Source organism: Homalodisca vitripennis, chromosome 4, assembly GCF_021130785.1.
Source record: "Homalodisca vitripennis isolate AUS2020 chromosome 4, UT_GWSS_2.1, whole genome shotgun sequence".
In the NCBI taxonomy this organism is placed as follows: Eukaryota; Metazoa; Arthropoda; class Insecta; order Hemiptera; family Cicadellidae; genus Homalodisca; species Homalodisca vitripennis.
In genome coordinates, this window is record NC_060210.1 from 191,072,046 (window position 1) to 191,093,074 (window position 21,029).

A 21,029-nucleotide genomic window follows, 5' to 3' on the forward strand; every position below is an offset into this window, starting at 1 on the left:
ATGGATAGCCGTATTGGGGATCGATTTACTTGATGTAACATATCATGGATTACCATATTGGGGATCGATGTATTTGATGTAACATGTCATGGGTGGCCTTATTGGGGATCGATGTACTTGATGTAACATATCATGGATGGCCGTATTGGGGATCGATGTGTTTGATGTTAGATATTATGGTTGGCCTCTTTGGGAATTGATGTACTTGATGTAACATATCATGGTTGGCCTTATTTGGGGATCGATGTGCTTGATGTAACATATCATGGTTGGCCTTATTTGGGGATCGATGTACTTGATGTAACATATCATGGTTGGCCTTATTTGGGGATCGATGTGCTTGATGTAACATTATGGATGGTCTTATTTGGGATCGATGTACTTGATGTAACATATCATGGATGGCCTTATTGGGGATTGATGTAACATATCATGGTTGGCCTTATTGGGAATTGATGTAACATATCGTGGATGGCCTTATTTGGGGATCGATGTACTTGATGTAACATATATGGATGGCCGTATTGGGGATCAATTTACTTGATGTAACATGTCATGGGTGGCCTTATTGGGGATCGATGTACTTGATGTAACATATCATGGATGGCCGTATTGGGGATCGATGTGTTTGATGAAAGATATTATGGTTGGCCTTATTGGGAATTGATGTACTTGATGTAAGATATTATGGTTGGCCTTATTGGGAATTGATGTACTTGATGTAACATATCATGGATGGCCGTATTGGGGATCGATGTGTTTGATGTAAGATATTATGGTTGGCCTTATTAGGAATTGATGTACTTGATGTAACATATCATGGATTACCGTAATGGGGATCGATGTAATTGATGTGACATATCATGGATGGCCGTATTGGGGATCGATGTACTTGATGTAAGATATTATGGTTGGCCTTATTGGGAATTGATGTACTTGATGTAACATATCATAGATGGCCGTATTTGGGGATCGATGTGTTTGATGTAAGATATTATGGTTGGCCTTATTAGGAATTGATGTACTTGATGTAACATATCATGGTTGGCCTTATTTGGGGATCTATGTGCTTGATGTAACATATCATGAATGGCCGTATTGGGGATCGATGTGTTTGATGTAAGATATTATGGTTGGCCTTATTGGGAATTGATGTAACATATCATGGTTGGCCTTATTTGGGGATCAATATGCTTGATGTAACATATCATGGATGGCCGTATTTGGGATCGATGTGTTTGATGTAAGATATTATGGTTGGCCTTATTGGGAATTGATGTACTTGATGTAACATATCATGGTTGGCCTTATTTGGGGATCGATTTGCTTGATGTAACATTATGGATGGTCTTATTGGGGATTGATGTAACATATCATGGATGGCCGTATTGGGGATCGATGTGTTTGATGTAAGATATTATGGTTGGCCTTATTGGGAATTGATGTACTTGATGTAACATATCATGGTTGCCTTATTTGGGATCGATGTGTTTGATGTAACATATCATGGATGGCCGTATTGGGATCAATGTGGTTTGATGTAACATATCATGGGTGGCCTTATTAGGGATCGATGTACTTGATGTAACATATCATGGATGGCCTTATTGGGGATGTACTTGATGTATCATGGTTGGCCTTATTGGGAATTGATGTACTTGATGTAACATATCATAGATGGCATTATTTGGGGATCGATTTACTTGATGTAACATATCATGGATTACCGTATTGGGGATCGATGTACTTGATGTGACATGTCAATGGGTGGCCTTATTGGGGCCATGGGTGTATTATTGTATAATACATATTAAGATTTTTATTCTAGAAGGTCTATATATTTATTTATTGGCAAAAAAATGGATTCAAAGTCAAGTCCAAAATGTTGAGATCAAAACCGGAAAAAAATTCAATCTTTTTCTGTTTGTCAACAATAAAGAACCTGGTTATAAGCTTTTTTTATTCGTACTTTACCATGATTTTAACACTGAAATATTTATGTTTAATATGATTATTGTACTGATTCACATTTTATAGTATATCATTTACACAGTTCAATTTTTTTTTACTTGGATTACTAATTTAACGCCCTTTTTCCTATCAATAATAGGTGTATGAAAAATACGAACTCGTATGTTACAAGTTCACAAACATATTCATATTTTTGAATTTTCCGTGTGCAGATTTTCTTTCAAAGTTCAGGAATTGTCTACATAATTTTGAAAGATTAAACTAATACCTGGTAATCTTAACCTAGTTCAGTGAAAATGAAATTTGTTCAGATATTGGAGAAGACGCTGCGGATCCTCTTCGAGACCAAGGATGTGAGCTTGGTGAAACGCTACGTGTGTCGACAGTTTGGCAAAGTGTTGTCCGGCCGCATCAGTATCCAGGAGCTGACGTTTGCCCGAGAGTACCGGGGAGCTGCTGGATACAGGCCCGGAGCTTGTGTTCCTGCTCTTGAGTTGGCCAAGTTAGTTTGCTTTCTCATCAGATTTGAATAGTTACATTTCAATCACAACATCCTATTTTTGCATTGTTTTTACGTTTTACCAGTACTGGGTTAACTAATCCACATACTTAAAACATTTTTTATTGTATCCATGGTTAAACATGTAAACAGATAAATTACACATTCTTTGCTCATGAGAAAGATTTATCTGTCTGATATATCCAAACTTCTTCCATAGTACACCGTCGACATTTCTACGTGAGTTATTTCACTGCACTAATCAGCTGTCTGATGTGTGTTCTAATTGGCTGAGTCAGAGTGAAATCTTGTGTGGCGTGGATGTGTATGGTATGAGGGGAAGGTATTGACGGGAAAAACGAGATATGAATCCCGCTACATGTGTGAGTATAGCGATGTTGCTTTATGTGTTGTTCCATGTATTTCAGAATACCATGAACGAAAAAGTTCTAGGATTGCATTTTAAAATTGTCCTGTAGTAATCTTATTCATCAAAATAGGTCAATACACTTTCAAAGTTTTTTCAAAAATGAAATCTAAATACACTTGAAAATAATTTACGAAATCAAGAAATAATTTTGAACAACATAATTGAAATGATCGGTGCTACACAGTTTGACCAAGTTTGGCTAAGAAAATCTCAGTGCAACTGGCTTGGCCGGTTGCAAAATTTACAGCAGTCAAAGGGTTTAATGCTTATAGGGAATTAATAAAAATTACTGTAAGTATGGTAGAAATTAGTTTGATGATGAATTCATATTATCAAATTTTGGCTAAAAGAAGCGTCGAATAATTTAGTTGTGCTGCTAATGTTTTAGATGCAATAGTTAAATCTTGTTAATTGATTCTCAGTTCCATAATTATATATATATATATATATATATATATATATATATATATATATATATATATATATATATACTTAAATCCAATGGGTTCAATAAGTAGAAATCAAATGAATTTTGAGATTTAAAATATTCTGAATTGACTATTACTACTTTGAAGTATATAACGTTTATTATTTTCAACATGTATGCATACTCTTAAGTAAATTCTTAAGTACTTTAAATAAATTTAAAGTTTATTTAACTAAATTTGTATAAAGTTTCCTTTACAATAAATATTGGTAAAATAATGTAAGATGAAATGAATGATTACATTCCAATAGTTTATTTCGTTATATATAACATTCTTTTACCCCCTGAAGGCATCGAAGGTTGATGTATGCTACTGTACTAGATAGATTTCAACTTGAGTTACCCCCTCAATTTTATAATGATGAGCATGCTTATGTGTTCAGGCAGTGGCGGACTGTGGATCCACGCCTGGAGCCAAGAGTAGGCCAGAGAGTGCCATATGTTATTGTGGCGGGGCCCCCGGGTCTTCCACTCATCAGACTGGTGCGCAGCCCCGCCACTCTGCTAGCAGACGACAGCCTCAAGATAAATGCTGAGTATTACATCTCCCGAGTTATCATTCCTCCTCTGGACAGGTGCTTCTCCCTCATTGGAGCCAACATTCCCATGTGGTCAGTGTTTCATTCATGAATTATATAATAGTAATCAGAAAACTTTATTTAATATCTTAACCTGAATTGTGTTATTTGAACCAATAATGTTGTCCTTTAATAGATAACTTACCTTTAGATAAGTATAGGATTTTAGTTATTGAATAATTTAGATAATGAATGTGTTCAGATTTTTGGATGGAACTAAGGCTAAAAAAGGCAATTGTCATCGTGCAATAACGAGTGACTTGTGCTGGTAGTTTTTCTCAGCAAAGAACCTAATTCTTTGATCTAGACAGAGTAAAAAAATCAAGTAGGCCTACTTTCTCCTTCTTCCTATGTGAGCTGTCAAAGCAGTAGCATGTAAACTTTACCGTGCATTAAATATCACTTCGTCTTTGAACTGAAATAATTGTTAAAGTTCTTTAGAGTAAAATAATGGATTGTTAGTGAGCTAGGAAGACATTAAAAATAGTTTTAAACAGTTAAATAAAAGAAATCCCTTCCTGCCCTCAACCAGCAGTGAGGGAGGAAGGAAGACAACCATCTCACAGCACTTTGTAACAATGAATGTATGATGTAGGTACTCTGAGATACCGAGGAGGCAACAACACTTGTACCTGCACTCAACCAGCAGTGAGGGAGGAAGGAAGACAACCATCTCACAGCACTTTGTAACAATGAATGTATGATGTAGGTACTCTGAGATGCCGAGGAGGCAACAACACTTGTACCTGCACTCAACCAGCAGTAAGGGAGGAAGGAAGGCAACCATCTCACAGTACTTTGTAACAATGAGTGTATCATGTAGGTACTCTGAGATGCCGAGGAGGCAACAACACTTGTACCTGCACTCAACCAGCAGTGAGGGAGGAAGGAAGGCAACCATCTCACAGTACTTTGTAACAATGAATGTATGATGTAGGTACTCTGAGATGCCGAGGAGGCAACAACACTTGTACCTGCACTCAACCAGCAGTAAGGGAGGAAGGAAGGCAACCATCTCACAGTACTTTGTAACAATGAGTGTATCATGTAGGTACTCTGAGATGCCGAGGAGGCAACAACACTTGTACCTGCACTCAACCAGCAGTGAGGGAGGAAGGAAAGCAACCATCTCACAGCACTTTGTAACAATGAATGTATGATGTAGGTACTCTGAGATGCCGAGGAGGCAACAACACTTGTACCTGCACTCAACCAGCAGTGAGGGAGGAAGGAAGACAACCATCTCACAGCACTTTGTAACAATGAATGTATGATGTAGGTACTCTGAGATGCCGAGGAGGCAACAACACTTGTACCTGCACTCAACCAGCAGTGAGGGAGGAAGGAAGACAACCATCTCACAGCACTTTGTAACAATGAATGTATGATGTAGGTACTCTGAGATGCCGAGGAGGCAACAACACTTGTACCTGCACTCAACCAGCAGTAAGGGAGGAAGGAAGGCAACCATCTCACAGTACTTTGTAACAATGAGTGTATCATGTAGGTACTCTGAGATGCCGAGGAGGCAACAACACTTGTACCTGCACTCAACCAGCAGTGAGGGAGGAAGGAAAGCAACCATCTCACAGCACTTTGTAACAATGAATGTATGATGTAGGTACTCTGAGATGCCGAGGAGGCAACAACACTTGTACCTGCACTCAACCAGCAGTGAGGGAGGAAGGAAGACAACCATCTCACAGCACTTTGTAACAATGAATGTATGATGTAGGTACTCTGAGATGCCGAGGAGGCAACAACACTTGTACCTGCACTCAACCAGCAGTGAGGGAGGAAGGAAGACAACCATCTCACAGCACTTTGTAACAATGAATGTATGATGTAGGTACTCTGAGATGCCGAGGAGGCAACAACACTTGTACCTGCACTCAACCAGCAGTGAGGGAGGAAGGAAGACAACCATCTCACAGCACTTTGTAACAATGAATGTATGATGTAGGTACTCTGAGATGCCGAGGAGGCAACAACACTTGTACCTGCACTCAACCAGCAGTGAGGGAGGAAGGAAGACAACCATCTCACAGCACTTTGTAACAATGAATGTATGATGTAGGTACTCTGAGATGCCGAGGAGGCAACAACACTTGTACCTGCACTCAACCAGCAGTGAGGGAGGAAGGAAGACAACCATCTCACAGCACTTTGTAACAATGAATGTATGATGTAGGTACTCTGAGATGCCGAGGAGGCAACAACACTTGTACCTGCACTCAACCAGCAGTGAGGGAGGAAGGAAGGCAACCATCTCACAGCACTTTGTAACAATGAATGTATGATGTAGGTACTCTGAGATGCCGAGGAGGCAACAACACTTGTACCTGCACTCAACCAGCAGTGAGGGAGGAAGGAAAGCAACCATCTCACAGCACTTTGTAACAATGAATGTATGATGTAGGTACTCTGAGATGCCGAGGAGGCAACAACACTTGTACCTGCACTCAACCAGCAGTGAGGGAGGAAGGAAGACAACCATCTCACAGCACTTTGTAACAATGAATGTATGATGTAGGTACTCTGAGATGCCGAGGAGGCAACAACACTTGTACCTGCACTCAACCAGCAGTGAGGGAGGAAGGAAGACAACCATCTCACAGCACTTTGTAACAATTAATGTATGATGTAGGTACTCTGAGATGCCGAGGAGGCAACAACACTTGTACCTGCACTCAACCAGCAGTGAGGGAGGAAGGAAGACAACCATCTCACAGCACTTTGTAACAATGAATGTATGATGTAGGTACTCTGAGATGCCGAGGAGGCAACAACACTTGTACCTGCACTCAACCAGCAGTGAGGGAGGAAGGAAGGCAACCATCTCACAGTACTTTGTGACTTGTAACTGTGCTGTGTGCGAGAGTGTAACAACGAGTGGTGTGTGTCCCACATGTCAGCAGCAGCCACAGCGCCTCGCCACAACTCTTGCTGACAAAGTGCAAGTTTGGGAACGCAAGGTCGCTCTCGTTAATAAGGTAACGTCACCTTCAGTTCCCTTCACTGATATGAATTTCAAAAATTTATCGTGTTTGCAATCAGTATAAGATGTTAATTACCGTTTGTAAATTCAAGCCGTACCATATTTTCTTAATGCATAACTGTACACTTTTTAGCAATTAGTAATTTGTGTACTGCCAATCAGTTGTAGCCGGCAAATAGCCGCAGCAGACAAGCGATGATGCGCCAAAATAAATATAACTAATGGCAAACATTTTTGTTTTTAATATGGTAATTTGTTCCTTTGGCTGCTAAATTAAATGCATTTTTTCATAAAGAATGACTTAAGAACACGCTTTAGCAATCGGTACAGTAATTTACGTACTGCTGATCAGCTGAAGTCTGCAAACAGATTATTTTTTATTCAGATTTCAACATCAACACATCCACTAGCCTTAATATTGTGAAATCATGTCTACTGCATCCGTGACCTTCAACCGCAATACTTGTCTTTTTAGTTGTCACATTAATACCAGTCTTATGAAACGTTCCACTGTTGCTAACATATGATACGTTGTGGTGCAGATATGTCAGTCGTGTTGTGGCCGCCCCAGTGAGATCGACTGTTCTTCTCTCGACTGCCCAGTCCTTTACCGCCGCCACCAGGCTTTGAAGGACCTTAGGCAAGCCGACTACATCCGTGACCTTCAACGGCAATACTTGTCTTTTTAGTTCTCAATTATTCTCTACACTTATATTGTTACCTACTTTTATTTACTGTTATGTTTTATAGTATTTATATTTTTTACAAAAAGTTCAAGCAGATGTAAATAGTATATTTTTATTTATAAAGGCAATAGCGTGTCAATTATAAAAAAACACGTATATTTTGTAATCTGTTGTATAGACAGGAATATATTTAATTTACATATACTTTTTTATCCTAAATATGTTTTAAGTAGGCTATTTTGTTTAAAAATCAGGAATATACTTTTAGTTAAGCTCCTATCTATGTTACCTTATATGATGTAGGAAAAGATTACAGTGTATAATGTTGTATATTTTTATAAATGTAATTTAACAATAAATTTAAATAATTACATAACTCTTGAATACTGAAGTACTCAATCAATTAAATCATCCTCATCTTCCAAATTTAAGTCCTGAAACAAAAAATAAAACAATTAGATATATCAGGTTACAGATCCATAAATGTATTTTAAGATTTGCAGCTACTACATACAAAATATTGTACAGCAAAATATTGAAAAAAAATGCTTTAAATTAAAATACTATTTGTGATCATGTAATCTATGTTATCCAGAAGATATGTCATCTAATGTTAAAACCTGTAGCTATTCTGAAATGTGCAAGACAAGCACTTCTAGATCTGACAGCAGAAGTGTGAATTCGTTATAATATGATATAATAGTCATATTATCTATAAAGTGTTACTAGAAAATTAACATAAGAAATAGTAACTATGAAGTTAAGCAAAGAACATTAAAAAATTATGACTTATGAACAAATGGCACTTATAACTGAAATCTGAAAAACAATCAAGAAGACTAATAAATAACTATTTATTGTAAGCTTTATGCTATTGAATAAAATAACATAAATCCAAGAAAAAAAAAACATTCAAAATCCACGAAAAACACTCAAAAAGCAACACTTCAAGCTGAATTGATGATGATAGTTAAAATGATGTGTTTCTTGAAGACCATCCGTTGAGTTGCATTCCTTATAAAGTCCATATTATTGAAAACCAGACAACAGAGACGTAATGGTTTCAAAACAAAAATGAAAGCGAAGATACCTTCCACACAAAAAAACTCAGCCAATACTCGTACTTACTGTAGCATCTAGTTCATCAAAGTTCATACTATCCAAATCCAAATCAATTTCATCCTGACCTGGTACAGGTTCGAGTAATGGTTTCAGATCTGTTTGCTCAGTAACGTCGGGCACAGTTGTTGGAGGAGCTTTCACTTCTGGTTCGAGCTCAGGCATCGGAGGTTCGTACCATGAGTCGAACTTAAGAGGAAGCGACGAGTGTTAGTCACAAACTCTAGTATAGTGACTAACTAATTGTTAATATGTTAGTTTAGGAGAATATCTCAAATAGAGGTGTTGTTGCTAGTTGATAGGAGTTAGTCACAAACTCTAGTATAGTGACTAACTAATTGTTAATATGTTAGTTTAGGAGAATATCTCAAATAGAGGTGTTGTTGCTAGTTGATAGGAGTTAGTCACAAACTCTAGTATAGTGACTAACTAATTGTTAATATGTTAGTTTAGGAGAATATCTCAACTAGAGGTGTTGTTGCTAGTTGATAGGAGTTAGTCACAAACTCTAGTATAGTGACTAACTAATTGTTAATATGTTAGTTTAGGAGAATATCTCAACTAGAGGTGTTGTTGCTAGTTGATAGGAGTTAGTCACAAACTCTAGTATAGTGACTAACTAATTGTTAATACGTTAGTTTAGGAGAATATCTCAAATAGAGGTGTTGTTGCTAGTTGATAGGAGTTAGTCACAAACTCTAGTATAGTGACTAACTAATTGTTAATATGTTAGTTTAGGAGAATATCTCAAATAGGGGTTGTTGTTGCTAGTTCATAGGAGTTAGTCACAAACCCTAGTATAGTGACTAACTAATTGTTAATATGTTAGTTTAGGAGAATATCTCAACTAGAGGTGTTGTTGCTAGTTGATAGGAGTTAGTCACAAACTCTAGTATAGTGACTAACTAATTGTTAATATGTTAGTTTAGGAGAATATCTCAACTAGAGGTGTTGTTGCTAGTTGATAGGAGTTGTCACAAACTCTAGTATAGTGACTAACTAATTGTTAATATGTTAGTTTAGGAGAATATCTCAACTAGAGGTGTTGTTGCTAGTTGATAGGAGTTAGTCACAAACCCTAGTATAGTGACTAACTAATTGTTAATATGTTAGTTTAGGAGAATATCTCAACTAGAGGTGTTGTTGCTAGTTGATAGGAGTTAGTCACAAACTCTAGTATAGTGACTAACTAATTGTTAATATGTTAGTTAGGAGAATATCTCAACTAGAGGTGTTGTTGCTAGTTGATAGGAGTTAGTCACAAACTCTAGTATAGTGACTAACTAATTGTTAATATGTTAGTTTAGGAGAATATCTCAAATAGAGGTATTGTTGCTAGTTGATAGGAAAGTCGGACCTTAAAAACTACCTTCTAGTTGGTTGACTGATTTGAAAGAACACATAAAAGTACATATATTTATACATTTTTGATTGGACTGCAGTCTTTCTATTACTAATGAGCGTTCTGGTTGTCTGTCCACTTTTGGGTTGTAGAGACAATGTGGGAGAAAGGATTGCCAATTAATTTTTTCACTTGGGTAACAAAATTAAGAAATTTTCCGAACCTAGACCTGAGATAAGTCCCTCCTTCCACTCCCTGAAACAAGCTAAAAGTTTCCATAGATACATAATATAGTAGTCAACAGTTACACAGAGATAGAAGATCTAGAAGATAGTTTTCAAGGTAGGTCTACTGATTTTCCGATCAACTAGCAACAATCCTTGGCTTCCAGCCTTATCAATTCAAACTCAACTACAGGTGTGTGGAAAATTGACATTCATTACAATTAGTTTACAATATATCACAATTTGGGACAGGTACGGATAACATACTTAATGCTCTAAGTGGCAGAGATATAAAAATGTTACTTAAACATGGATATTTGGTACTTAAATGAAACTACCTACAGCCTGACCTTAAGAGTCAAGAAGTCAAACTAAAAGCAGCCGTGATGGTGGGATCCAAGCTTCCTTCACTCTAGTTATCTCTCTTGTAATCCAGGAGTCAAGAGTCAATTCAAACGGTATAAACACACAATTTGGTTTTTCTTAAAATTGATAGGCAAATTTATCCTAAGAGAGGAATTGACTATCAGCTGCACTGATTTTGGTGGAGGTCGAAATGGGACAGTACCAAAAGGGTTAAAATATGAATAAACTCATCACACGGTATAAACACACAATTTGGTTTTTCTTAAAATTGATAGACAAATTTATCCTAAGAGAGGAATTGACTATCAGCTGCACTGATTTTGGTGGAGGTCGAAATGGGACAGTACCAAAAGGGTTAAAATATGAATAAACTTATCACACGGTATAAACACACAATTTGGTTTTTCTTAAAATTGATAGACAAATTTATCCTAAGAGAGGAATTGACTATCAGCTGCACTGATTTTGGTGGAGGTCGAAATGGGACAGTACCAAAAGGGTTAAAATATGAATAAACTCATCACACGGTATAAACACACAATTTGGTTTTTCTTAAAATTGATAGACAAATTTATCCTAAGAGAGGAATTCACTATCAGCTGCACTGATTTTGGTGGAGGTCGAAATGGGACAGTACCAAAAGGGTTAAAATATGAATAAACTCATCACACGGTATAAACACACAATTTGGTTTTTCTTAAAATTGATAGACAAATTTATCCTAAGAGAGGAATTGACTATCAGCTGCACTGATTTTGGTGGAGGTCGAAATGGGACAGTACCAAAAGGGTTAAAATATGAATAAACTTATCACACGGTATAAACACACAATTTGGTTTTTCTTAAAATTGATAGACAAATTTATCCTAAGAGAGGAATTCACTATCAGCTGCACTGATTTTGGTGGAGGTCGAAATGGGACAGTACCAAAAGGGTTAAAATATGAATAAACTTATCACACGGTATAAACACACAATTTGGTTTTTCTTAAAATTGATAGACAAATTTATCCTAAGAAAGGAATTCACTATCAGCTGCACTGATTTTGGTGGAGGTCGAAATGGGACAGTACCAAAAGGGTTAAAATATGAATAAACTTATCACACGGTATAAATACACAATTTGGTTTTTCTTAAAATTGATAGACAAATTTATCCTAAGAGAGGAATTGACTATCAGCTGCACTGATTTTGGTGGAGGTCGAAATGGGACAGTACCAAAAGGGTTAAAATATGAATAAACTTATCACACGGTATAAATACACAATTTGGTTTTTCTTAAAATTGATAGACAAATTTATCCTAAGAGAGGAATTGACTATCAGCTGCACTGATTTTGGTGGAGGTCGAAATGGGACAGTACCAAAAGGGTTAAAATATGAATGAACTTATTTCACAGATCTTACTTTTCTTAGTTCGATACACGTAAAACCAATCATCAGACGTGTAAATAAATGTTATATCATCATTGTAAGCCTACCATATAAAGACAGTTAAAGTGGTGACACAGTCTCTTTCTATAGTTGTTGACAGTGATTTAATTATTATTATTGTGTCTGACGATCAGAATTAAGTTAAAAAATATATAATCTGAAAGGTCAATTATCACATGGCTGATGACCAATTTCATTTTTAGGAAAATATTCCTTTATTTATGTATCTGAAAGTTGGTTTTAAGTGTAGTAAACTAAGAAAAAAAAGATATGAGAAAAAAAATTATTTCATATTTTTAACCTTTTTTACACTCCAATTTTGACCACCAAAATCAGTTCAGATAATGGCCAATTTCTGTCTTAGGATAAATTCCTCAATCAATTTGAAGAAAAACCAGGTTGTGTCCTTTTACAGTGTAAGGTGGCTCTCGACCTATTAGTATACAGAAACATGCCCCACTGTTACAATACAAATGTGTACACACACATATTGAGAGAGTTATTTCACGATAAAATAAAATATCCACTAAATACAAAACCGTTTTACCATTTTACGTTTAAAAACAGCATAACTATATATTTATATGATTTAATTAATTATTTGTGAATAATTGTTTCAATCTACTTCCATAGGAAATTTTTCATGTGTAATATATTAGGGTCTAAGACCTCTCACTTAGTTTAATAAAAACCTTTGTGCCTCCCTTACCACTAAAATTGTAACCCTACAATTTTAAGATTCTGCAAAAAAAATCAATTATATTTGTGGGCTCCTGTTCTATAATGTTCTTTGGGCTCAAGAAATAAGCCCCTAAATATTTTATCAGTTTTAAAAACAGCAGGATAGATCAGCCATAAGTGCTCTGCTGATTTTTCTGCCTCTCCACAGAGTCTGCATTCATTAGATCAGGTTTTCGTAGAGTAATGTCCTGTTAGCATCCACACTAACCACATTAGAATAGATTATTGTATTGTAGTGCCTTCCAGAACAGGTTGAGCTAGCTCAAAGTTCCTTTTCTGGTGAAGGTTATTACACATGTTTGTAGGAAGGAAGTATAACAACTGCTGCCATATAAAAGGTCACTTACCGACGTGTCGATATCGTCAAGGTTCATGTTGTCTAGATCAAGGTCCAAGTCGTCATCCTCCTGGGAGGTGACAGGTGGGGGCGCGGACGCAGACTGGGCAGTGGCAGCAGCAGGTAGCTGGGTGGGAGGCAGGACGTACGAGTACGCCGCCAAGTTGTCCGCTTGTGGTATTGTGTGCGTGGAATGTTCCTCATCTCCTGCTCCTACAACATTCCTTTCTGATACATTACGGTAACAAGGGGTCTATTGGTAAAGTGGAATATAAAATAGTCTTTTCCGTAAGTTAGTGACAAAAAATGTGACAATGTGACAGCGGGATAAAATACAGGACACCTAGTTATTTTTACAGTTTAATCAATTATTTTTACAGTTTAAACAATTAATTCTACAGTTTAAACAATTATTTTTTTACAATCTAAACAATTATTTTTTACAATCTAAACAATTTTTTTTTACAATCTAAACAATTATTTTTACAGTTTAAACAATTATTTTGACAATGTTCTAATTGCATGCAATATTTGATCCAACTAATTTCTAATTTTATTTGCTGATTTAAGAAATGTTTAAAATTTCTTTATGATTATTTATAGATCTGTGCAGGACTACAGAATATACACAATCTGGTGATCGTAATCGGGGAAATCTTATAGTCTAGGAAAGTTTCAAGGAAAATATATATAATTGTATTATTTTAGCGATATACACACCTCATCTCACAGTGCTAAAGATTTTGTCTTTGGTAGTTTTTAAGAGAAACTGTATGTACCAGTTGTACAACAGAACATTTGTCTCATTTGCCCTGGTTTTGTTTTGTGAGATAACTGGCACTGATGAAACAGTTACGGAGTATTTTGACGCATGCTACGAAACCTTCGCTAGATTATTCTATACCACGAGTGATTGATTACCTGTCAGTAAGTGGTCTTCTGGTGCAACTCCTGGAGGTCTGTAGTGAAATCTGCCGCTCACTTCCGCTGTCTTCATCTCCTCAACAGCATTTCTTTCGTGGTTAGCCTGCAACAATTCTACTTTTGTTAGCAGTTTTGCAAAATTTTTTAAACTAATATTTTAACTAGACTACAAGTGCTATCAATTATTCTCTACATACAAAGCAACAATGTTCATGAGTGAATTACAAGGACTATCCAGAAGAAACAAATTTTGTTTGAAGAAGTGGGTTACTATTATCAATAAAAGTTGCACTGCTTTCTATTTGTTTACAATAGACAATTTGAATGAGCAATGTAGTTATTGCCAAAAGAAAAGTCCTTTTCATTACCGACAAAAATGTGAAAGCTGCTGATGTTCATTAGGGAATTTGTACTGTGTAACAGATATGATTAAAATGTAGTGCACTGACTGCATCATCCATTTACTATTGGACAGAAAAAAGTCTCTGGATGACTTTTAGCACGTTAACCCATTGGCCTTGTATCACGGAACGGTTCCGTGACAGCTAGTCTGGACTCAAAATTTATATCACGGAACTGTTCCGTGACAAGTATAGTGCCATCTAAATAATTTTTTTTAACTCCTTTATCAACCAAATGTTAGTATAAATTAGACTAATATTGTTGTAACACATAAGAAAAACTGCAATACTACAATTAATTGAAATTTAAATGAATAATAAGTTACTATAAGAATATTAGTGTACTACAAGAGAAAAAAAATCAACATTCTTGGAATTTTCAGTATTTAGAAAAAACATTTATTCTGACAAACTATGCATATATATATACACATATTCTAGTATTGCTAGGTAGAGAAATACATTTCAAATAAAATAAAAGCAACAATGGGGTATTTTATTTTATATTATTTGAGTAAAAAAAATTTTAATTTAAAAAATTCCAAAACTTTTTTAGTTTGTACAGCATTATTATTTTTAAATTATGACCAAATATATCACTATCTATTTATTATTAAAGCCCATTTCATGTTAATTCAAAAACATATAAAATATAACCAAATAACTTGAAAAATAAATTTTTTATAAACATATAACAAAACTCTTACGTTTTTAGCATTTTAATAGGATAACTCCAGTTGAGCTGATAGTAAAAATATGTACAAGCCAATGGGTTAATGCTCAGTCATGTTATGTCAAATGAATATAAAAAAATGTTTTAAGTTGAAAAGTATCATATGGTCTTCATGCCAAATATTTTTTCTTTATACATATACATAAAAACAGTGGAGTCATTTTTCGTAACTCATACCTCGAAAGATTTTGATCCTGAAAAGGAACTTGAAAATACTGATATGTTCTGCGATTTTAGGTGGCAGTATTTTATCTAGAAGAAATTTGGAAGAAATCCAGTGAAAATCTTACTGAAGAAAGCCACTAAAATTATTGATATCACATACTCCAGTCACAAACATTGTACAAACAATAATAAATTTATATAATTATTAACTAGTAAACTTATAAAATAAGAACAAAAATAAATTAACTTTTAACACAGATAATTTTAATATTAGAAATAGGAACAATACTATTAGTTTCTATCAGTTGAACAAGACAGAAATAATCACAGAGATGTTTCGTTTAAAAGTTTATAATAAAATAAACTGTTGATACTGAAAAGTGTCCAAACAATTTATTACAAGAGACATTTTATTCCTGGTAGAAACTTATTTTATAATTTTATTTAAATTTTGTTGTTTCTAGATTAAAAATTAGTTAGTTGTTCATAGCTTTTAGATTGTTTAGGATATGTTATAGCTTTTTATTTCTTATATAAAACAGGTTTATTTCATAACCGTTCACAAATTTATCACACATTATTTATTATTTTATAATAATAATTTATTCCTAACCTAATAATAATAGTTTTAACCTATTTATCAAGTTATGTTTTGGTGCATTAAGTGAATTGGGAGAAATTAACTTTTATTAACCCTTTGAGTGCCGCAGCGTTTTGCTGTATGGTATGCATAAAATGCAGAGTGAAAATGCCTGATTCTGCAAGGGTCTGGTTAAAAATTCATAACAAATTTATTTATTGGTATAATGTCTTGGGGTTTTGTTTTTTTTTTTTAGATAAATATATTTTATTTATACATATAATACATTGATCACTTATTTAACGTTGAGCAAAATCATTTATTTTTTTGTTTTGACACAACTTAATGTTATTGAAATATTTTATTTTTTCACTTTTAGTTATTCTATCTTATACTCCACTTAATACTTTACAAAAAGACATAAACATTTTTTTTATACTTATAAATAAAGTTTGGAAAATAAATATAAAAATATAAACCACTACAAAACTAGAAATTTTCTAACCTAACCTAACACTGTGTATTGTCTACACTGATAATGCTTAAATCTAATGCCTGCAATACTAGGTCTTCATGGCCAGCAATGTTTTTACGACTCATTGTTTATAAATATACCTGAACAAACACAAAAAACATAAAAACTATACGAACGTATTTAGTAAAGCACTAGCTGCTTACGATCGATACACAAACGAAATAATTTGAAGATACTAACACTACAAACCCATTTACACTTAAAAACTTTCAATATCATTTGTGAATAAACAGCAGCGCAAACAAAACACGTGACGGCTCGTCCGCGTAGCAGTTGATTCTAAACTCGACTGACGCGCTCACTTTACAACCGTCATAAAAATCAGAATCTAACCAGAATGCAACAAAACCTACATCAAAAGTTACGTTGAAGCCTTTGGAATGCGTCAGTCATTGAGCCAATTTATATAAATATTATATAAAATGTAAGCGTTACTGCAGAAGTCGCTAACAGCGATTCTGGCATTTCTTGCATATAATGCGGGATCGCTGACAGCGATGCTCCGGCATAAAGGGTTAATTTATGAGTGAGTATTTTATAGATTTATTACTTGAGTCTCAAACCATGCGTCTTGATATTGATTAATTCTGAAATGACGGTTTAATTTCTTATCAGAAATTGACCATAAATGTAATTTCATTGATGAAGCACCTTTATCTTGTTTAGAATCTATAATTTGAATTTAAAAGTAGATATAAAACAATTTATAATAAATTTTATATTTTATACGGATTATGATTAAATATTCTGGCACTGTCAGAGTTAATGAAACTAAAATACACAATATTCAGCTTCAATACATAATTAAGGATTTTATGAAGTTGTAAACATTGACTGACCGGAATGTTAATGTAAGCGGAGGCGGGCAGTTGACTGCGTCTCTCAGGCTCCAAGTATTGTTCGGTCTTAAAAGCCTCTGTGAGACCTGGGAACAAGTTCTCATAGTCCTTGGGATCTGCCAGGGACTGGCCCGCCTTCTCGCTGACCTTGGAGAGGGACTCTCGCCACAGTCCCACCACTCGTGAGATCTGGCTCGGCAGGTACGTTCTGAAATGTTGTGAATTTTGTTATTCAAGAATATATTTTTTTAAACAGTGTTAAAAAAATTGTTCAGTTAAACTGAAAAACATGTCACCTTCATGGGCAGAATAAGTATGGGAGCCAGACAAAACACAGATAAGGGTGGGAGGGGGAGTCACGTAACCGGCCATACGATATTCATCCTTTTTGCGTTCGCCCTGTGGGTCTGCCAGTACTAGTCCGGTTGTTTTCCAGCCACACCTCGTATATGTTAATTTATTTATGTTACTTAAATCTTTGTTATTCTTATAGAATTATTGTTATTGTTGAATTGTTATTTGTTCTTTCTTAATAGTTGTTTAGTTATGAATTGTTTTGCATTTTATCATTATTTTATTTATTTAAAAATAGGTATTATTAGTTTTAGTGTTATATTTAAATTATCACATACAATTTCGAAATTTTGTAATAGACTATGACCATAATTGTAATACTACACTTATATCTAGATGACTTATGTGACAAAGCCTATTGTAATACTCTTGTTATTTAATGGCAATAAAGAATTTTAACTGTAACTCACTAACATTCTGTGAATCAGATATTCCACGGGTTTTGTCGATTGCCTGGGTAGGTAACTAATTCTTACAGAAATGGCTATTCATTTATTTTTAAGTCTCAAATGAGCAAAAGCAATAAATAGTGTTATTAGATAGCTTGCCAAGGGAAAAAAGTGTGACGGCTATAGGATTTTTATCAGTTGGCCAAGGACCAATTTACACGTTTATAACAAATAAATTTCAATTTCATTGGAAAATGTAATTAAACAGATACATAGTAGACGCATACTCGCGACAACCAAGAAAGCAGTAATACATTCCACGGATATGTATGGTTATGGCTCTGTAGGAGACGCACAACTGACGAGCAGTTGGTTGGAGTTAGACAAAGGGTGTTCCCCTCCCCCTGCCTTAAGAGTGAAGGTCGTTTATAAATACTTCCTTAGCAACCGAGATAAGCACAGAGCGTGCACCGGGCATTTTGAAGGCCTTTTGTGAACTAAAAAACTTTCCAACAGACATAATCTATAATATAGGCAGTGGCGGATTTCCCATTAGGCACGATAGGCAACTGCCTAGGGGCCGCAGGTCTAAAGGGGCCGCAAACTACCAAAATAAAAAAGATTTTCCTCCAGTACATAAAATTGTTTTATTCATATAAAACGAGTTTTTCTATGTACAGTAGACTAGACTCCCGATTTACCGCGAGCGGCTTAACCGCGATGCTATCCGCAACGAAAATAAAAAAAAACCGTAAATTTACGCTATTAAGAATTGTAGTAATTTAAATACGCGATCACCTTCGTTCCACAGGAATTAGACAACAGGTCAAAAATTTTTTTTTATCAAAATGAGGTTTTTGGTGTTTTATATAACATGGGCAAACTAAATGATGAAGAAATTCGTCAAAATGCGTGTGGTTTGGTGGATAAATATTCTTTGGATCTCACATCTGAACTTGGGGAAGAACTGATCCATTTTAAAGCGTTTGGGGAAGAAGCTGAAGGTATAGAAGAAAACGCAAAAGAACATCATTTACCTGCCTACTATTTAAAATTTATCAGGGAGAAACAACTGACAACACTCTTCCCAAACATTGATACTGCACTAAAAATCTTATTATGCATGATGTCTTCAAATGCATCGGGAGAACGGTCATTCAGTATTCTCAACCTTGTGAAGAATTACCTATTAATTATTAATTTATCAGGGAGAAACAACTGACAACACTCTTCCCAAACATTGATACTGCACTAAAAATCTTATTATGCATGATGTCTTCAAATGCATCGGGAGAACAGTCATTCAGTATTCTCAACCTTGTGAAGAATTACCTATTAATTATTAATTTATCAGGGAGAAACAACTGACAACACTCTTCCCAAACATTGATACTGCACTAAAAATCTTATTATGCATGATGTCTTCAAATGCATCGGGAGAACGGTCATTCAGTATTCTCAAACTTGTGAAGAATTACCTACGCAACTCAACCACTGACACCAGGCTGTCCAGCCTAGTTGGGTTTTCTGCGAATGCTGAACTGTTGAATGAACTGAATTTTGATGATATTGTAGACGAGTTTGCTGCATTAAAAGCTAGAAAAGTTGATTTGTAAGGAAATATAAAACATAAAACTATTCATTTAATCAATGTATAATGTCACTAATATGATTTGAATATTATAAAGTGTACAAAGCCACTAACTTACTTTAATTGTAAGTCCCAACCATTTTTATTTTGTGTAGTTCTGTTTTTTTAGGTAGGGGGGCCGCAAGTTAACATGTGCCTAGGGGCCGCTAAGGTCATAATCCGCCACTGAATATAGGATATTGTATTTGGTGTTTCGATTGAAGTCTACCATTCTAATATAGCCGTCCACAGCATGGAAAGGGTTAATATATATAATTAAACACTGAATCTGTTACAACTAACAGTTAGTGTTACAAGTCTATCAAATAGTTAAAAAAATCATTAGAAAAGAAACAAGACACGAATACATGAGTTTGGTAAATCACTACGAACCTTGCGAAGAAAGCTGCTTCAGGTAAGCGATCTGTGTCAATGAGAATCTGCAGACACTTGTCCAGTTCCCCGAGCAAAAGGAATGAGAGGAAAGCAATGTTATTTTTGCCTGTGGACTCTGCACTGTCTCCTAACTTACGCACCATGTCAGCGTTTCCTGCAAACAAAACATGCTGTTACCTCACAAAACAAATAATATTTGTAAAACAATAGGTTGCCTGTAATCAGTGGTTATTTTGAGTAAGGTCTAGGATGGGTCTGTCTGGGTTACAATAACTGAACACAATATCAAAACAGTATTAAAAAGTGATCATAAATTCCTTGTTAAAGCATTGAAATCCATTTTTACCCTGATTTCTCTCCAACTCTTTCACGATGATTGGTCATTTCTCAGTGAAGGTTTGTCTTGGTCGGGTAAAAATATCACATGGGGCCAAAACTTCATACAAAAGACAATTTATTCTTAACACTTGAAAGGATCTGTTTGGAAATGTACAATGCTTTTGGAAGGAAAGTTGGGCGGAGGATGTAATGGCTGGATAAGAAGGAGATCATCACATCAAAAGAACTGATTTGTTAGTAGATAATACTTTTGATAGGTAGGGCTTGTTGATGTGAGCATCATTTGGATTTAGTCTGCTGACTTTTCTAATTTCTTCTATCTGACTGAGTAGTTGATAGCCAACAGTTAGAAGTTAAAATTAACTAACAGGTGGCTTCTTCTTCTTCTAAGGGATGGTCTATCGCCATGCATTCCATGCCTCAAGAGTCTTTTGCACTTAATCCCGGAAGCACACCATGAGGCCAACCAATTTATGGTTTCAGCAGTTCTACAAACTGCTGAAAACAACCGATCAGATCCTCCTGGAGAAATTC

The 21,029-nt window shown here is 35.3% G+C and overlaps 2 protein-coding genes across 2 annotated transcripts in view; one reads left to right on the forward strand and one right to left on the reverse strand.

Annotated features, from left to right (window-relative positions):
- LOC124361345 overlaps window positions 1-8,033 on the forward strand; it is a 69,078-nt gene extending 61,045 nt beyond the window's left edge. Inside the window, 5 exon segments of the mRNA XM_046815394.1 lie at window positions 2,283-2,473; window positions 3,771-3,998; window positions 4,789-4,891; window positions 6,722-6,958; window positions 7,506-8,033. Coding sequence (XP_046671350.1) covers window positions 2,283-2,473; window positions 3,771-3,998; window positions 4,789-4,891; window positions 6,722-6,958; window positions 7,506-7,652 — 906 coding nt within the window. The 3' untranslated portion in view covers window positions 7,653-8,033.
- LOC124360824 (coatomer subunit beta'-like) overlaps window positions 7,960-21,029 on the reverse strand; it is a 35,113-nt gene continuing 22,043 nt past the window's right edge. Inside the window, 6 exon segments of the mRNA XM_046814759.1 lie at window positions 7,960-8,083; window positions 8,778-8,957; window positions 13,221-13,423; window positions 14,132-14,237; window positions 17,388-17,595; window positions 20,154-20,310. Coding sequence (XP_046670715.1) covers window positions 8,045-8,083; window positions 8,778-8,957; window positions 13,221-13,423; window positions 14,132-14,237; window positions 17,388-17,595; window positions 20,154-20,310 — 893 coding nt within the window. The 3' untranslated portion in view covers window positions 7,960-8,044.